Genomic DNA, 20,630 nt, shown 5'->3' with positions numbered 1-20,630 from the left:
TTTGACTTGTCCTGAGAGATATTTTGTTTATTTTTTTGTCAGGTATATTAGTTTTGGATGTGTGCAGCTACAGTATTATGTGTTTTTGTGCTTTTTATTTTGCCTTAAAGTAAGTTGAATTTGTTAGCTAACATTGGACAGATTCTTCTTAGCATAAGACCATAACAGGAAGCTGACCTCTGAAGTTATTTTTATCTGCGTAAAGCTAAGTGTAAAGTATGAAAAAAACACACAAAATAACATAAAGAAGCTAAATAACGGCACACAAATAGCATTTGTTCTTTTGAGTACCATTTGTTAGCTTAAGTGAAACAGAAAAATGGTTCAAGCTAACTTTTAGAATATACAGTGAATCTCCACCACATGACACAAATAAAACTAAGATCACAACATTAAACACGACAATCCATCCCAACATCCTGACACACTTTGATCACAGCGTAGATTACAAAAACACCTTGGGGCTATTTTAGCATTTCCAATTAGCCCCAACTATGTGTCTGTGAGAGGAAACCACTGTGCACTGGGATCATGAGAAATTGATCCCAGTTGCACTTAAAGTGCTTCCTGGTTTGCGCATTAAAACCAACTGAGACAAGCAGCCTGGAGTAAGACCTGGTGGTGCTGTTTATACTACTAAGGGGATGTGAAAATCAATGCTAAGCTAACAGAAAACCAGTAGAGAGAGCAGTAGAGAGTTTAGATGTGTTTTCATTCAGCACTTCTGGCTGTAAAGGCAAACTCCAACTGCTTCCTGCCAGAAAATGAGTCTAAGCTGAGAGGAAACTTAAAAAATATAATGAGGACAAACGATGAGTTTTAAAACTACACTTTCAGAAGTGCAACAAAATCCGAAGTGTGGATTTTGCTGCACTGCAAGACGTTCTTGCTTAATTAGGCACAGAGAATCTGCCTCGTAACACTGAGACTTTTTTCACAACATTTCTCAGCCTGTTTTTCCAACCACTTAGTTTTTGCTCCCTGTGACATCTCAGCTTCCACTTTTTTACAGACCATGTTTCTGCTGATTCGTAAAACTCACAGCTCCGGAGATGCTTGCTTTAATTGCAGCCTGTGAGTGTTACTATTTCTAGTGTCTAGTTTTTGGCTGAGTGTGCTCCTTCCTGAGTACTTTTTGCAAAAGCAACCAGAAATTTGGAAGTGTTGCATAAGTCCCCCAGCTTTTTGTATTTAATTTGTTCTTACTCAACCATCTTTTTGTTTTTTGCTCTCCTTTGTCTCGCTCTGTTTCATCTTCCTTTTAGATCTCCCTCATAATGTCAGAGCAGATAAAGTGTTATAGCCATTGAAGATGTTCCTTTTTGCTGTAGAATACAATCCCTCTTAAAGTGAGGGTAATACAAAATGGACAATCAGGGCCAAGGCTAATGACACACACTTATGCAAACGATGGAGGTCAATGCGAGTAAGATAACTCATTGACGCACGGCAGTTTAAATGCCCTCTGTCCTCTAGACTCCCGGACCGGCCTTCAGCGAGAAGCGAGCAGTGTCGGTGCTGTGATTGAAATGTCAAGTGTTGTGAGGCAGGAGGAGGTTTCGAAGTGACAGTAACAGCGCTGTGTTAGCTCACAAGATCACTGTTATACTGTCTGCGAAGATGGTGCAGGAGAAAGAGAGGCTGTCAGAGAGAAGAAGTTGTTAGATATGATTTAATACAGTTCCGCACTCCTATCTGCTCTTGCCTATAATGACATCATATACTGTGTTTTACAGGCCGCAGATTACTTTATATGTTGTTTTATGTTTGTTTACTTATCTTTTTATATATTTGCCTGTCTCTTGACATGTTTTACTACAGAGGTTACGTCATAAAAGTTCATAACAGCGCTTATAAATACTCGTCATTGACTGCAGCAAATCTGTTTAGAATGGAGGTTAACTCGTCAGTCGTAGTCAATCTTTATCTGTGCTGCCAGTTTGTCATTACCTGACTTCATACTGTAGTCCTGCAGTAAGGCAAATATCACTAATGTTTGAGGGATGAGCTCACATTCTGTCTCTCCGAAACATCCGCCTGCTGGACTCTGGACGATCAATAAGTGGAGCAAACACTCGGAGGAGCGGTTATGTATTTACAGAGAGCGCAGAGGGAGACGGAGAGAGACCGTGAGATTGGGAAAAAGATAAATGGCTGCGACTTAGAGATTGGAGTGGCAGCAATTGACCCTGAGTCAGAGAGGAAGACACACTTGGCGTAGTGGTACATCAGACTCACACACATTGGGAGACAGACAGAGGCTGGTGCTCTTATATGACTGCTGCTTTAGGATTTAAACTTAATGTAGGTAAAGATTGGTCTGGACTTCCTGGGTGTTCATCTCTTATTAGATCTGTGTAATATGCTCTCCTCCTCAGATTGCTTATGAGTGATGTAGGAACCATCCTTATCAGGAGACATGAAGGCTGCCAGTTAAGTGCAAGTGAAATTAGATCTGATGCGTTTGCAAAGGCTGTCAAAATGATGTCATATGCGATGCTGCAAACAGACATTAGTATTGCTATTGCACTCTCTACAGGTAAGGAATTTTTCTTTGTAAATATACATATTTATTTCAAGCCACAAGATGTCTTAAAAACACCATGAGTAACAGTGACAAACTCTAATATATTACTTATGACGCTTCATTTTGACATGCTCAATGCCGCTACCCCTTCCACCTCAAAAACTTCCTCCTCATTGTAGGATTTTTAACAAACATTTTACGTTCATTTATGTGTATGTAAAGGGGGTCATTGTATTTTTCCGCGCAAAATCTATCCATGTAAAGCGGGGTACACACTACAAGATAATCAAGCTGATTTTTGGCCCGACAAGAGTAAGCACCGTTTTTTTTATCTTGCCAGATTTTCTTGCGGTGTGAGGTATGCTAAAAGTGTTTTAACTTCCGCCATTCTGCTCGGAAGAACATTGTAGCCACACCAATTTCAAATTGTAAATATTAAAGGGGGGGTAGTATGCTAATTTCAATCTTCATACTTAACTCTGTGATATCTGTGGAGTAGCTTAGCATAATTTACAGTTAAAAAAAAATGAATTTTTGTCACAATGGTGCTCTGTCAGCTCTGTCCCTTTAAGAAACCCCGCCCCTACAAGCCCACTTTCTTCTGATTGGCCAGCTCTCCGAAGCCTGCTGAGGCTGCACTTTGTGACGTCACAAAGTGCAGCGTGTAGAAAAAACTTCACCCACATTTAGTCTGGACATCCAACATTGTAACATTATATATATGTCTTAAAATGGGAAACAGCATAATACACCCTCTTTATACATGTTCAATATTTACGATCCGTTATTCTGTTGTGTGGGGGGAACACCCGAGGTCAGCTGAGCATGCACTCGTGGAATGAAACGATAGCCAATTGGGAAGCAAGCTGACTGAAATAGCAATTCTTCCTGCCCATTGTCCGCCATGTTTGTTTACTCTAAAGTCGCGTTTGATCTCGTTTGCACTGTTTTGGTCGTATCGTTGCTCTCCACACACTATAGGAACAGGTATGGGGTCTCTCACAGCTGTAACCATGAGCTTTAAATGGTCAGCTTCCGAAAAAATTTCAAAAGGCTGAGTTGTAGATTGTGCCTTTTTTGGTGAGCTTTTTATCTGTGCATGATTTTTCTGGATTAATTTAGTACGGCCAAACATGCCAAAATTGAAGCTTGCTCCCAGTGTTCTGCCGAATGGAATAGTCATATTACAAGTCATCCAGGTGCTCTGGTGTCTGAATCTGCATGCAGGCTAGCAGTGCTCTAATACTGAGTCCTTTTAAAGGGCTTTTGTGGCATTTAAAGGACACCTCTGTTGTTACTCTGTCCTTCTCATAAGGATTCATGACGCAGATTGCATTATGTTTTAAGCCATTTTGACAGTTTTAAATATGTTTTCACGATAATAACTATCCCTAACTTAAATAAGGAACAATCATCAATTGTTTCCTACTGGATACAAAAACCTTTTTAAATCGAGTCTGAAATATATTGTTTCATTACGAAATGCTAACTTATTTTCTGGGCACCATAGCATTTATTTAGTCCTCTCTTCCCTTCTCCTAGCTTCCACATTTCCTCCATTACTTCATGCCTCTCTTGCTCTCTCGCTCTCCCTCCGCCACTTTGAAACAATGTGAAGCCGGCGAGAGAGGACCGACTCTGCGCATCACCATAGCAACACAGTCTTAATGATGGCAACAAGCGTGACCTGAAGATTCTGTGTGAGAGCGTTTGGGAGAGAGGGGACGGGGTGTGAAGCCACAGCTCAATTGACTCCTCAGTTTTGCCCTCTAATTTGCTTCCCCCTCACTTACTCATCAGTGTCGGCTCTCTCCCTCTTTTCAGGCGGCCAATAACGAGGCTGACTGGACACTTGATGGAGCATTTTTTCCTCCACTGTTTGGTGTCCATGAAGAGGGGAAATCTAATCTAATTCCCTAACATGCACAGCACTCCATGTAGGCCTAAATCTGAGCTCCAGTCATTATCTCAGTGATGCCGGTGCTGCTGACCTCATGGAGCAGGTTACCAGAGGTTGCTAAGAAGAGGCACTTCTTCATAACGTTACACCTCTGTGTGTTTCTCATGTTCTCCAAACATGAGCACAAGCTGACACAAAGTATAAAATAGTGTTCGGAAGTAACTGATTACAGTGTACGAAACGGTAATCTGTCATCTGCATCTGATAAAGCAATCTCGCGCTGCACACACAAACACATTGTTGTATTTATTTCGCCCTGAGGTCGTCAGCCCACCTCCTCACATCAGTCTCTGACCCTGACAGACTCGCTGAATGCTGCAAACATTTTGCCATCAGCATCAAAATATTGACAGAAGACACAGTTTTATTCAAATGTGTGCCGAGGATATGGTAATGTTGAGAGTGTTTGTTTAAAATGCACTCATTTTTCATATTTAGTTGTCTCTTTGGAATTTGATACCGCATGTTTCACATATTTTATTTGATTATTATACATTTCTGCAGTTGTTGTCTGATTAGAGTGGCTTCTCTGCATAACCTCAGTGATCCTCTTATCTTTTTATAATAGGATCTCATTCCTCTTTCTTGCTGCACATTTGTATGGAGGAAGATGTTTTTCTACATATTTTCACGATATTATGACACAATAAATCACAAGAAACTTTCTTGTTATCGCAAAATACAATTGATCTTGTAATAACGTGAAACTTGTCATCTTATAACTTATATTGTTTTTTTATATAATATATTGTTGGCTGTTTGGAGTTTGTATGTTAGGTTAAGAGGTGACAAAAATTGGCCGTAGGGGCGGCATCCTTCGTAGGCCGATTGCGTCACAGCGGCGCATGGAAGGCTGTCCCATTTCAAAGGCTCCTTCAGCTGCGTCCTCCTTTCCCCGGGCCACGAAGGATCCATCGGGTGCATCCTTCGTGGCCCAATGTATCTAGAGATTCATTGCACGCCACTTCAAAGAGATGCGGACTCTCAAGCGGGCCGAGGAGAACTTTTGAATGTAAAAGTTTTTGGTTTTAACTCAATCAAATAGCTAGCAATACAAATACAACAACTCTTCATGCAGAGTTCAGACTTCTGCCAACAGGGAGGAGGCTCACTTACTCTCGGAGGGCCAAAGCCAACCAGGTCGTTTGTTCCATCAGCGGTTGGGTTTTTAAACAAGCAGCAGGCACTGTTGCCATTGCACTTACAGTAAACCAAGGACTGTTGGCTTTGTGTCTATCATGGTGACATCAAGGAGAGTTATTATATTATATGTATTTATGTCTCCTGTTCTTGTATTATGTCTTTTATGCGGTGGATTGCGTGTGTGCTACTTTTACAAACCAAATTGCCCTTACAATAAAGATTTTCCAATTCAAACATCCAGTCCAGGTTAAGTTACGCAATGTTAGTTATGATAAGTAGTTAGCCCGCTAGCTAGCTAGGCTACAGAGGTCGTGTTTGGTGATGCGAGGTTAAAGATGGAAACAGCTGGTGACGCAAACAGGAAATATTCCATAGACCAGAACGTTTAATTCGTCCGTAGACCGTGTCCTTTGAAGGATGCAGCCCCTGAATTTAGACACAGCTAATGTGTCCGCCCTGTGATCGACTGGCAGTCAGTCCAGGGCGTACCCCGCCTCTCGCCCAATGACAACTGGGATAGGCTCCAGCCCCCTCGCGACCCTGAACAGTATAAGCGGGGTAGATAATGGATAGATGGAAGTCATTAGTAATTACTCACCAATCATAATATATTTCCAAAGCAAATTTTTGTTAAATATTTTAATGTTTTGCGTCAATGTTTGCAAGCTTGACGTTTTCTGCTCTGCCTTTGTCGGTGCATTGTCTATGGGGGCCAACAAGGGCAATACAGAAACAATGCTAATTCAAAACACATGCAATGACGCTTGTAGGGACGCTCAGTGTAACGTGTTAAGTGTTGCTTCCCTTCACTACGGATCCAAGTCAGCCATGCAGCTAGCTGTACTTTCAGCCCACGCCTGGTGTCGGGCTCTGAGCACAGGGGTGCGTTGGTGTTCACTCCTCTAACTGGCACTGGAGCTTCAGACCGCCTGGAGTTCGGAGTTGTCAGGCTCGGGGCAGAGGCGGGGGGACTCAGTGGGAAATTATGGTGGGGTTTGACGACAGGGAGTAGCATTAACATTACAGTAACCAGGATATTTACAGTGAGGCTAACCTGGACTTTGACGGGGGATTGAGACACGATGGGGGGAGATGAGTGAGAGTGATGTCGGGCATAATTTCTGCGGGGGTTTGGTTCGGGAATTTTACAAACAAAATGGTGTTAAGCAATCCGCAGAAATGTGACCTGCATGGTTGCTGGCATAAATGTGCACATGGTAAACCAGTTAGGGACTAACTCAAAAAAAAGCATTGCTCCCTTCAGCTTCTAGTGGTCAAAAACTCCACAGGGTGTCTTCACACAAACACCTGCCTGAGCATCTTAGAGGCCGAGGGATTTAAGATGCTGAGCATGTAGTTGCAATTTCCCAGGTTACTGCGTATCATCTCTCCTTTCTCTCACCTCATTTCATTTCTACCATCTACTGCTATCAGAAAATTACAAAGGATGATTCTCCAGCAATCAAACATTCTAATAAAACTATCTTTTGCAGCCAAAATTGTGTCATTTCTTCTGTGTGCACAACTTTGGAGTTATCATTCAGCACTCTCTGTCCAGCCCTTTGTGCCGCTGAGCTGCGTGTACGACGGGCTGATGTCGGCTGATATGGAAATACACCTGTTAAGCAGATTAAACGCTTGTAGGATTTTGCAGATCAGTATGCAACAGGTTCTCTATCTCCAGAGGGCTGTTGCACGTTTAATGCAAACTGGTCAGAGGATTTATCCCGGCTAGAGTTTGGTATAAGCTGCTCATTAGGATTCATATGACATGTATTATTCAGTGTGAATAAAATGATTCCTTATTATTTAAAAGGATCTTCCGCTTCGGCTGCAGACTGTGTAATCGTCGTAGTGTAATATCTCAAACCGCTGCAAATAATGTAAACGTGCATCTGTGAGAAGATACGATTACCTCATCATCATCATTTTAGGCTCCTTTCCTAAAAGATAATATGAGCAAATATTATATTTACTAATTGAAAATCTACCCACGATTTAAGTCGTCCTCATACTGTGTAATCAAATTATCCTCAGAGGCTGTGTGTGTAATTGGATGCAGATGTTTGCTAAGGTTTCAGTTCAGTAACGCTGCCCCCTCATCTCTTATTCAGCTCTGTGATTTACGCAGCTTTACAGAAACAGGCCACATGCAGAAACAAACTCATTATTAAGGAAGTTCTGCAGGCGCTTTGCTTCGCTGTGATTGAACAGTTTGACTTGAGCAACTTGTGAAGACATTTTTTTTAAATGTCTGCTGGCTTCCTGGGGCTTGTTAACTGATGGGGATTTGGTTCTCTTATGGCATTAACATGATAAATGACTTTAACACTTCTTTGCAATGTGCTAAAAATGGCAATTAATGCTCCAGGGGAGGATGTGTGTGTGAGAAAATGTGTGAAAGCCATTATATGTTTGCCTTTTTCCTCCTTTTTGCTCCTTTCTATACCCAGATGCTTTACTTTAATCCCTAAAATCTAATAAAGTGTTTGAAACATTCTAAGCAGATGTGTTTGTGAAGCTATTTGTCAAAAACTTTGGCCTTTCCTGCGCCTTAATAAACACTAAAAATGTTCTTATCTGTGCTTACAGCAACATTATAGTGTGTTATAAACCATTATTACACAGCTTTGTTAAATACTGGTCTGTATTTCTCAATAACAGACCGTTGCTATGAAGAACAGACCGTTGCTAGGGATGGGGCTTGATTCACACAATCCAGAGGACTAACTGCAATCATATCAATCTGCTGAAAGAAGTCCAGTAAATTTGAAGTTGCCTGTTTACAGAGGGGGAAAAAGAAAAGAGATGAAAACAGCGGAGAGAAAGCAATAAAGATTTAAAGACTGTAGGCTACGACAGAGTGATCTTTAAAACTGAAGAAAGCAAATGAAGTAAACATTGAATGGAACACAGTACGGGATACAGCGGTGGTGTTTAAAGACGCTGAATGGAAAAGAAAGTTTCAGACTCTGACAGTGATTCCTGCGGTCCTGTTCACCTTGTCTTACTTCACCATCAGTGGAAATGTTCCAGTTCCAGCTCCAGTCATGGTTTAAGACATATAAAATGCTCTGCTTGAAATGAGAAATTGTGTCTGATATGTTTTTTCTGCAAAGTATGTTTAATTACCTCCCAAGGCATCTCCTCCTGGTCCCTCATTAAAAATTCCCCAATCTGCATAGTCCCCGCCCACTATGCACATTTACAACCGCCCCCTCCGTCGCGACAACAAAACACGTCTCTGCCATCGTTTAGTGGCAACTTGTTGAAACGTAGCTAGCTTGAAATGTTGTAATAAGTAGTAGTAACGGTGGTTACAGCTGGCTCACGCATCGCCGAAGTGGTTGCCATAAGTTGCGCATAATGATATGCATAGAGTCACCCCGTCGATTAACAGGATTGGCTCCTTAGGTTTGTGACGTCTCAAACCTGCCAATCTGAAAACGTGTTGTTCAGCCTGTCCTTGGTAAAAATATTAATTTTAGTTTAAGTGAAGCGATTGTAAATAAGTTAATTAATAAGGCAGGTTTGTGGTGTTTGCTTGTATGTTATTTGTATAAAGTATGGATGAGCTGTGATAAAATGGTGAAACAGCTTATAGGGGGAAACATGTAAGTGCATCTACATCACCAAAGAGAGTTAGTTTCAATCTCTTTCCTCTGTTGTGAATGGCTTCCACCGTACGCTCTCTTAAAGTCGTTCTCTTTGAAATGATAATAATCTCATCTTGTATTGATGCTTGAGACAAGACTCCATTAATGTGATGCCTTGTGTTTCAGTGCAGCCTCACCTTGGCTGCAGCTGTAATGAGCAGCAGGAAGGAGACAGGATTCAAAGGAAGAGACGGTTTTTCAGTTTGTCATCAGGCACCATGATGTGTCAGTCGCTGCAGCCATCCCTCAGTGCTGCTGCATTTGAAGATCGCACTGATGAGAAGAACTGTGTTCATACGTGCACAAAGGTCGGAGATAAAAGGCGTAAAAACAGAGCCCTTGAATGGAGCTGCTGCTGCACCAGGCTTCATTTGAGGTTTTATAAGTTATCCACTTGTGTTTTTCACGTAACAACACCCTGATGCTGAAGGAAGCACAGCAGATAAACTCTAATTAAATCAAATGCATCGCATTTAAAGTCAATGAAGGGGCAATTATGTTTCAAATAACGTCCTTGTGAGATTGTTATACAGAGTCTGACACCCCCTCCTCCCAGCTTTTTGATATTTAGATTGGAGGGTCTGCGTTTAACTTTTACTGGAGCTTCTTGAAAACAACAATCCGATATATCCTATGCCTACTTCACACAGCAAACATAGGAATGCTGCGGCCCAATTTGTAATTTAAAACAAACCTTTATTGACATGAGTCTTAACTTTTCAGACCAAGAAGTATTTCTAAAGCTATTTTTATTTCATAAACATAAAAAGTCTATGCAAAAGTGGGCCATACATACTTTCACAATATGCTATGTTGTGACGACAGGACTTTTGCACTGGTTTTAAGCGCTGCCTCTCTAAACAACTATAAATGAAGCTTCACATTAGTTCATGCAGAACATGGAAGTCAGCTGATTGACTCGTCATTGCTAATCAGTAACACACCAATCACAGCCGCTTCTCACAACAAGGCGGTCCATTCAAATGCAACTTCCTTCTCACTCATCTCCGCTACACTAATACCCTTTTACCGCTGAAATTAGCGCGTTGACACGTGTTTTTCAGACCCGGGAAGACCGGCTTATAGATGCGATTGTCTTTTTTCCCTTTTGCCAGTAGAGTATACTCCTGTCGGTCTCTTTTCTGCTGCGTCACCGTCTGACGTCACAAACGCGCCGGAGACAGGGTTAGTAAACAGTGAAGTTTGGTTAGGTGGTTAGGCCTTTCTTGTATCTGTTACTCATTCAGTCTGTTTATCAAACTCGGCACTGACAAATTTGGAACGATGTTCGACCGCTGCTCAGACGGAGACGGTCAGAATTTGTAGCTGAGATGACAAGGAGTCGCAGAAGATACCGAAGGAGCATAGCATTGCGCCGGAGATCTGGCGGAGATTAGCGTGTCGACACGGGTTTTCTAACCCATCAATAGCAATCGGAGCCGAGGCGATAGTTAACCGGATCTACTGCAGAGTCATTTGACCCGGGTCTGATAGCGATTATAACCTTTCCCATTAAGCAAAAAAGCTGGGTGTTAGCGGGTGTTAGCAGGTTTTTTAACCAGAGAGAAAGCGGCTTAATTCTGCAAACACTGCTGCTGCTGCTGCTGCTGCTGCTGCTGCTGTTGGCAATGCTTTGGCTCCAGCCTCCTCCTTTCTAATCTGAAGGCTTTTGCCACTCTGTATACCCAGGGGGGTTTTGCATTGCGCTCCCTGGAAAGCCGTAGCATGCTGCTCAGCGAACCCAGGGAGCAACTTAAGAGCAGAGCCATCAGCGCCAGGCATAAATGTATTTCCATTTGGTAATAAATGGTTAAATCTCTGATGAGAGTGTTCCTGACTGAAATACATTTGTCCTCAGACAAGTTCAATGACACATGAAAACTGTTTTGCAAGAATATCCTGTCTTTAATAATAAACTTCAGTGTTCCTCCCTGATTCCTTTCATTTTATACATTTAAAATAACCAATAGCAGTAGATTTAGATTCTATTTAGAAAGCTGTCATTGTAGCCCAGATTGTTCTGCCACGCTTTGTTATTTCTTTTATGTCTGGTGACCAAAATAGAAAATCGTGCTTGTTGACACCCACAAGTACAAAACCCATCTACCCACATGAGCTAAAACTTTACCTCTCTATACATCGCATGTTGTGTATGTTTGAGTGTGTGGGCTGTATAGAAGGAGGACACTGGACAGCAGAGAGAAGTGAAGGATGCTGGTACTCTAAAGAGACAAAAGACAAAGCATGGGAGGGGATGTGCTGCTGTGGAAAGAGATCGATGAAGCGTTTGTCCCTTGTCGGTTGACGCTGCCATGTTGCCTGTTTGAACCAGAGTCTGTGCAGAAGGGATCGGCTGGTGGAGGCGCGGTATCGACGCAGTAGACTGTAGTGTTAGTGTTAGAGACATTTCCTCTCGCCGCTGCTCCTCTACTCTAATCCAGGAATTGATCGGCTGCAGGAGCCGGATTTGTCGACAGAGCTGTCAATCATCCTTTTTACAGCATCAAATAAGTAATTAAAACTAAACTTGTCAGAAAAATGAAAACTTGTGTGACTCATGTCCCATCTGTAAACATGGAGGAGGCGGGCTTTATGACCTATACTGCAGCCAGTCAGCAGGGGGCGATAGAGATTTTTCAGCTTCACGTTTAAGGAGCTGTCATGTCGTCCATCTTTTTATACAGTCCATGATCGTGACACCCAAAGAGTCACTTCTTGTGTGTCTGTATTGATTGTGTCTTGGATGGTACACAGGTTTGTGTCAAATTTTCCTCACAGCTTTTCTTCTTTCTCTCCTCTCCTCAGAAACTAAGGTGGAGCTGGAGGACCTGATGGCAGACATCAAGAAGTTGGCCAACAAAGTGCGCTCCAAATTAAAGAGTGAGTATAATACTTATTATCCTGTTTGCTAGAGCTGTGACTAATGATTATTTTCCATATCAGTCATGAATCAAATGCCTTACCTCTTTGTGTTTATATAGTTAGATGTGTGGCAAATATAGAAACACAACAAGAAACACAACTTTGTGGAAGAAGTTGCACGAGTGTGTTTAATTCAGTTAATTATTCAACAGATTTTCAAGTATGTTCGAGCTGAAATTATTAGTCGGCTAATCAATCAATCTGACAATTTCCATCAAAGATTAATTGCTTCTTGAATTTTTCAAGCAAAAATGCTCACAATTAAACTTCCAGCCTCTCAAACATGAGAATATGCTGCTTACATCATAATAAACTCAACATTTTGATCAGTTTTAACACGTCTTAATGGGAATTAGGAAATGGTGACGAGCGTTTTATCTCTGTATTCTGACATTTTACGGATCAAAGGATTATTGGATTAATAATCAGTGTTGAAAATGATCATTAGTTGCAGCCCTGTTATCATAGCGTTATGACCATATCCATAACCTGTGTGTCCTTAATACGGCGTGACAGCCCGGGTGCTCTGTGAGGAGAGGAGTGAGACGTAAAGAGACAGTGAACTGTATCACGCGTGGCAGCTAACACACACCTCAAACTACACATGTTGGTTCTGCTCTGCAGTGGGCAGAGTGAATAGTGTCGCTTGCCACTACAGAGGAGGTGGCTGTGATTCCTATAAATAAGCACACACAGGTTTTATTCACACTAATGTTACAGTAGCACACAGTGTGTAGGATTAATGGATGTGATGCTGGTCCTGGAGCTCATCTCTCTGGTTCGTGCGTGTTTGTTAGGCCTATTACCTTCTTATTCACTGATTGATCGTCCAACCTCCCACCTTTTACACACTCCTGTAAATGTTCCCACATCACATCATTACCTACTCTTCATCTTTAGCACTTTCTCATATTCATTAATTGCATTTTCTTAATTTCCCCTGCTGGCAGCCTCCCAATCGCCCTCTTTCATCTTTTTTTCTGGCAATCATGAAGATCTTCATTTGCCGCTCGTGCGATCGTGTTGCATGAAAACACATCTACGCCCAAAACACGACACATTTCTACTGTATGAAAGAGCACTCCATGCTGCACTCAGGTGTCGAAGACTAGGGGGCTGAGATGAGATATCTATGTACTGTATCTTTCAGGAAAGTGAAGCCCCAACAGCTAGAAGATAAAAGCCCACTATCACTTGTCCTGCGTGCTTACAGGCTCCAGATATACAATCATTCACACCTGGATTCATGTGCACATACAACAGTATATACCAGTACACCTCATAGACTGTATAAAAAGATGGACGACATGACAGCTCCCTAAAAGTGAAGCCAAAACCTCTCTATCGCCCCCTGCTGTCTGGCTGCAGTATAGGTCATAAAGCCCGCCTCCTCCATGTTAACAGATGGGACATGAGTCAAACTATAAAATCAAAATACACGCCAAATAAATGTTTCTCAAACATGGTTTCTGTCATTATAGTTAGTTCTTATCATGCTGACTTACGTCCAAGTGTTCATTTTTCTGACAAGTTTTGTTATTTGATGCTCGATCAAATCACTACAGTCATTGAAGTTTCCATATCTGTGAACGTCTGCCTCAGACCAACACAAAGAAGCTAAGTTAAATTCCCCAACGTGAGGGATCTGCCTGGCTTTTTTCCGGTAAGTTAAGCGTGTGTTTTGGTTAGCGGAAGTAGCTACGGCTACACCCTCCAATCTCTACTGCGCAACTCTGGCTCCAAAGGACGTCACCAGCGCAAGATGACAGCGGCCGTCATGGGGTCTATTTTGGCTTAAATTTTGTACAATGAGAGCAGATGGAGACGTGTCGTCCATCTATATATACAGTCATTGGTACACATTGATGCACACAAGTGCTATAAGCAGAGCAGGCTCTGCATCACAGGCTTTTAACTGTGTCACTGCTGTTCACATAAGTTGGTACTACAGTATAACTGTGTGTGTGTGTGTGTGTATGTGTGTGTGTGTGTGTGTGTGTGTGTGTGTGTGTGTGTGTGTGTGTGTGTATTGGTCAGTACTAGATAAGAGATAAATGACTGCAATATAGCTTTGGCAGCTTTTGAACTTTCTAGGGAGAAAAACTTGCTCATAAAATTAACATTTCTAATGTGCAAGTCATGATAACGAGCCAGATCCAAGAACATTTTTTATTTGTTAAATCTCTATATTTTTTCTTAGAATTGAGGAGTTGAATTCAGCAAATCCTCTGAACTCAAAGTGGAGGTAGCCTCTTGATTTCAAAAGTGAAGCCTACGCAGAGGTGTCCTCAAACCTGCATTCTCTCTGAAGGCCAGCAGGGGGCGACTGCCCTGGTCCAAGGTCTAACTAAGAGGACATGACCCTTCTTCTGAGTTAATTTATTACCTCAGTAAACAGTTTTATATGTAGTTTATGGTCTCAATTAGTTACTACTAGTCTTCTTCATTCCAGCATAATGTTTATTTTACACTTGATGGCTCTGTTCATAGTTAAATAGGCACGAATACAGGGGATATTTTAGGGGGTGGTTACAAACCAGCTTTGTTATCCCAGAGATAACGGGAAAAATAAGTCCAGATTTCCAGAAAACAACCGTAAATTACTCGTTATTCTGGGAAAACAAATAAAGTAGTAAATACAATGTATGGATGTGTGTCCACTAAGGGCTTCCGTAGTTTCACTCCATTTGTGGGCGGGTTTTTAGTCACAAAAAATGTCACTCAAAGGATAAAGACCAAACCTCTTAACTGACTATGTGCTCAGTAGGTTTTAAACACTCAGGTGCTGTAGGCGAGAGCATGCCGAGTCTATGAAAACACTCACTAATCCAGTTTAAAGACTCGATTTAATGATTTCCACAAAGGTTTTAGCACTATAATGATGCAAATCCCACTCCTCATTATCTCTAAATGATGGCTATTACAAACACATTAAACTAAATTAAAACCATTGTAAATTTCCTGAAACAATTTCAAGGCCCATTAGAGGAGTTTTGGTTGCTTCGCTGGGATGCGTTTGGTCGTGACAGTCAAACAATTGGCAAGTTGTTGCTAAGGGATTTAACGTGTGCTGTGAAGTAGGGTCAATCAGGATGGATTAATGAACGTATGTTAATGTTGAGTGAAGTTATCACAAATGAACATGTTCTTCACCTTGAAATCGCTGACCTTACACGCCCCGTAAACTGATCTTCTGCTGCACAGTCAGTGAACCAGTTTTGTAGACGTCTTACAAAACGTCCCTGAACCTGCGGGAGCCGGTCCAGTCATCCCATCTGAAGTGGCGGAAAAATGGAGAATAAATGAGCGAGCTATGTCTCTGTATAATTCAGTAATTGATTGAGTACTTCGCATGGCCTCACATTGACAGCCTTTAATTTACCTTATTATGCTCAGCGGCGGCTCCTCGAAAATGACTTCCTGAGGTATGACTGCGAGGGGCGAGAAGGGAAAGATAATTCACTGAAGAAGAAGAAAATCTATGTAAATTATGCTTTGATACATTTCTTAAGAGTCAGGCCTCGATGACACTCCCACTGGTCGTCTTTCCATCTGAGAGAATCATTTATCTTGTGATTGGATTGGATTTGTGTCATGCAGAGACATATTGTAACTCTAACAGTATGGCACTGTCAGTAAATATTAGCAGAATATGCTGCAATATGACCCCATCTGGCTATAATTATATAAATCACTTCCACTTGATCAAAAGGTTTGAATTAGAATTTGTTTCTCCCCCATTATATTTTAATGCAATCCCAGAACACATCAGCTATCATCTGAGACGATACAGCCTCTGGGAACAGCAGCGAACATGTCGGGCGTGTCCGGTTTAATCAGCGTTTAGTGATACACGACTTCCAGCTAAGACTTCCTTTTCTGTGCGCAGCATTGTTTACAGTCCAGTTAGCAACTTGAGAACAACTGTGTGTTCAGGTCAAAGGTGAAGCGAATTTTGCCCCCACAGATATGTCAGCAAAATAAACAGCATCATTTCATGGTTCATTAAATCCCCCCTGAGGGGCGCCCGTTCATTGGTTTGTGTTGAGTCTCAGTTTTACTGTAAATAGTGAGTTACACAGAGGCTGCACTCTGGCTAACTTCAGCGGTATGAACCCGAAAAAGAAATTGTTTTGATTGTGATTTTCTTTAATTGACAGGTTTTAACTTTGCTGAAATTTCAATATCATGATTCAGATTAGTAACAAGTAAAAATGAAGCTTTGTCAGGTCTGTCCTCAAGAGGAGAAGAAGACTACTTTTAAAATGCTCGTTTGTTGTATGGAGGTCGGATCGATCATTTCTGATGCGTTTGAGGAAGTCGGGAAATCTAAACACTGAAAGGCTTTCGTGATACAGCGTCAAGGGAATTTATCTCAAGTTGAATTTTACAGATTGTTAGCTGTTAGCATGCAGATGTCTGTTTATAGAGATTAATAAGAAGCTAAATTATTGTCAGATGACGCTGATGAGAGCCAGGATGTCATTACGGCGCATTATCCGCCTGCTTTTGCTTAACACACAGACTGTTTTCCTGCATACGCCGCAGCCTGCTGATACATGATTGATCAATATTACTTGGATTACAAGCGTACTGCAAATGGAAACCAGAACACTTCCTGTACTAAAACTCCACGTCCATACCTACATTTTTATGTAGAAACTGTAAATAGAGATTACATGTTATTATTCATGATCTCCTGGGGATAATCAATGAGTATTTTGAACCCGATCAGCTTCTCCTGTCAACACACACATCACCAAATATCTCACAAACAAAATCTGGATTTCTAAGCAAACAACTTCAGATTTTCGTGATCTCCTCGTGTTTCTGATGGTCTGTCTTCTTACAGCAGCTTCAGGTCAAAATGTCAGCTTTGCACACAAAGTGCTGTATATCATAATCTGTTTGGCAGACTGCCATGAATTTTCCGAGCACATTTCTGCTCCCATGAATAAAAGCTTCTTTGATTTCATGAACTCCCTCACCCTGTGTCGAGTGCAAATGTGCCACCATCGGATCCACACTTCTGGTGCCACTATTGCAAAGAAACTACGGTTTCAGACAACACTTTTCTGTCATGTGGTGTAATGAGCAAATGCCAATGGTGCTTGAGTCTTGATGGTATTTCACCCTGTCATTGCTTGAATATATTTCTGTGTATCTTCCCAGGTATCCAGCAAACCATTGAGCACGAAGAAGGCCAGAACAAATCGTCAGCTGACCTGAGGATACGCAAGACACAGGTACAGCATACTTTACTATTGTGCACTAACAGGAAATGATACATACAACGTGTGTACTTTCAGACACCCATCAAACTGCTGTTGTGGAATCCCACTGACCGTTAAACTCATACAAGAAAAAGCTAAATGTTTTACAAAACTGTAATTTCTGTTTCTCAAAAATCGTTCTAAAGCCGTCTTTGCAATATATTTTATTTTTGCAGCTATGACTGGTGCCTCTATTTTCCTCTGTGCGGATGATTGTATGACAATCATCCAGAGCACATTCAGAGATTTAAAGTCTGCATTTAACTGCTTTGGGTTTTCTTACTTTGAACACGCTACCTCTTTAAAACGTTTTAAGAATTATATTCAGTGTGGAATGAGGACACAGCAACTAGCTGGGTTTACATGCACACTTTTTTTGTCTGTTTACACGGGGTGTGATCCATTACGATCTGGTGTTTACATGCGCCGAGACATTTAATCGGAACGACTGTGTGACATGCGCACATTATGCATTCGGTTCGGTGCGTTTTATATCAGCCCAAGATGGAGATCTGTTGTCTGTTAAGCGCAGTAGTTGCTGTTGTGTTGCTGTTAAGCAAGCAACAGCGTGACACCAACGTATGCTTACTGCTACTGGAAGCAATGGAGAGGAGAAGACGGGCACAAGAAGCTGCTTGGCTTAGGGCCGCTGGTTTAGCTCAGTTGGTAGAGCAGGCGCCCCATGTACAGGGGCTACAGTCCTCGACGCACTGATCGCAGGTTTGAGTCCCGGTCTCTGATCATTTGGTGCATGTCTTCCCCCACTCTCTACTCCCTACATTTCCTGTCTCTCTTCAGCTGTCCTGTATAATAAAGTAAAATGCCAAAAATAATCTTCAAAAAACTAAGCTTATTTCTGCCCCTGCCTCCTCCTAAGACCAGAAATCACTGGATGAAGGGCCACAGCAAAGATTGGTGGGAGAGTGCTGATCGATCTTGAATGGAAGCAAAACTTTCGGATGTCCGTCTTGCTGTCTGAATATTATTAAGGTCTCTTAATGTTTGAGGTAAAAATATGCTCTCCGAGGTTGTCCAGTTCATCTTGGATGCTGCCACCTTTGACGTTAAGAAGACGGGGGGTCTGCACAGAAGAACGCAGTCAGGATGTAATCGGGTCGAGCTGTTTACATTTCATATTATTTGATCAGCTATGAAAAGGTTTAAACCACCCCTCTGCAGCCGATCGGTGTGGGCCTGTTTATTTAGATTGAGGTGTTTATATGGAGCATTTTTATTCGTTTCGGGCTTTACACCGATTATAATCAGAATATTAGCGTCCATGTAAACCCAGCTACTGTCTGTGAATGTATGTTTGCACCTGTTCATTTACCAAATTACTCATTCAGTCGGTATCTTTCCTGGCGTTGAGACATTGTTTCCTCTCTGTTTCTCCAGCACTCCACACTCTCCCGCAAGTTTGTCGAGGTGATGTCCGAATACAACACCACCCAGTCGGACTACAGGGAGCGCTGCAAGGGTCGCATTCAGAGACAGCTGGAGATCAGTGAGTACACCTGGGAGACATTTAACCCTCCGCCACTGTTCATACTGACTGCACACACACATGGTTTGCTGTTATACATCTCAGTCACACTGCTGTGTGCAGATTGAACAAGATGTCGTAAGTCATCTCTGCCTGAGGTCATTTGAGAAAAGACGCGACGCACTTTTTGTCTTGTTTTATATGGAGGAGGAGGAGAAGCAGGGAGACGCAGTTAGAGTGTTGCAAAGCAGAGATCAGCCTCCACCTTGGGAACAATGGAATAAAATAACTCTGACATGCTATTCCTTTTGGCGGTGTGTCATGTGGTGCGCCAGATGTCACATTTCCTATTTTATACTACATCACAACTACAGGGCATAAAAAGACTCTATATGCTCAAGGTCTTTTTAACTCCCCAGGCTTGTCAGTGTAGTACGACTGTATATAGTATGACCAACTTTGGGTGTCTGACACTCTGACGTACAATTTAACACATGATCCTGGCCAATGCAATCGCTTTGATGTGGAGAAATGTAATTTAAATGTTAATTTGTGCAACTGCTACACACCAGTTAGCCATAACATTACAACCACCTGCCTGATATTGTGTAGGTCCCCCAAAACAGCCCTGACCTGTCGAGGCATGGACTCCACTGGACCTCTGAAGGTGTGCTGAGCACCTTATCTGGCACCAAGCAATAGCAGCAGATCCTTTAAGTCCTGTAAGCGAGGTGGGGCCTACGTGGATCGACTTGTTTGTCCAGCTCATCCCACAGATGCTCGATTGGATTCAGATCTTGGGAATGTGGAGGCCAAGTCAACACCTTGAACTCATTGTCACGTTCCTCAAACCATTCCTGAAGCATTTTTGGCTGCTGCAGGTTTGGAGATGCTCTGACCCAGTCGTCTAGCCATCACAATTTGGCTCTTGTCAAAGTCGCCCATTTTTCCTTCTTCCAGCGCATCAACTCGAAGGACAAAATGTTCACTTGCTGCCTAACGTATCCCGCCCACTGACAGGTGCCACTGTAACGAGAGACAATCAATGTTTTTCACTTCACCTGTCAGTGGTCATAATGTGATGGCTGATGGGTGTATATGTTCCATTAAAGGCTTTATCTTCTTCGCCATCTTTAAGGATGTTTCTTCAGTAAAGAAAGTGTTGTGGTAAAATAAATAACCCCAGGCCCGACCTGTTGAACTTCCACAGCAGTGTCCCCAAAGGGAATATTCTCTCACACCCTGGTTATGTAAAACACCCACCCACACATAGATTTTGACATAAAATATAATAAATGCACAACACGCTGAGTAACACGCGCAAAAAGCCCTCCACACGAACTCTCATAAAGTGATGACAGCAAAACATGAAACCTGGAGTCTCTTCAAACATCATCCCAGCCAATCATCCGCAGCACCGAGATCAAAATGAGCTCCAAATAAACCGTCTTTTTTTTGTTTTGTTTAGAGAGAAATTTCAGTTTATTCCACCCATATTTTTATTCTAGTGTAGTCAACCAAAACAACCGCCCTCACACTTTCCAAAACACATACCTCCCAACACCCACACCAATATACAAGCACATGCCAGCCCGCTGCAGCTCGTATCGGAGCTCCTCTCACTCCTGTCTTACTCTAAGTGTAACATGATTTGACAGGTATTATC

General features: G+C 42.1%; 1 protein-coding gene across 1 annotated transcript in view; it reads left to right on the top strand.

The window, feature by feature from the left end:
* The window catches only part of stx1a (syntaxin 1A (brain)), a 68,290-nt gene that overhangs the window by 33,418 nt on the left and 14,242 nt on the right, over window positions 1–20,630 (top strand). Inside the window, exons 4-6 of the mRNA XM_069668451.1 lie at window positions 12,092–12,166; window positions 17,381–17,454; window positions 18,877–18,985. Of these exons, the coding sequence (XP_069524552.1) occupies window positions 12,092–12,166; window positions 17,381–17,454; window positions 18,877–18,985 (258 nt within the window). The remainder of the gene's footprint in view (window positions 1–12,091; window positions 12,167–17,380; window positions 17,455–18,876; window positions 18,986–20,630) is intronic.

The sequence above is a fragment of the Semicossyphus pulcher genome, unplaced genomic scaffold, assembly GCF_022749685.1.
Source record: "Semicossyphus pulcher isolate SPU_LCO1_2020_fin unplaced genomic scaffold, fSemPul1.0.p SCAF_19, whole genome shotgun sequence".
In the NCBI taxonomy this organism is placed as follows: Eukaryota; Metazoa; Chordata; class Actinopteri; order Labriformes; family Labridae; genus Semicossyphus; species Semicossyphus pulcher.
This window is presented reverse-complemented; position numbering and strand designations above follow the sequence as displayed.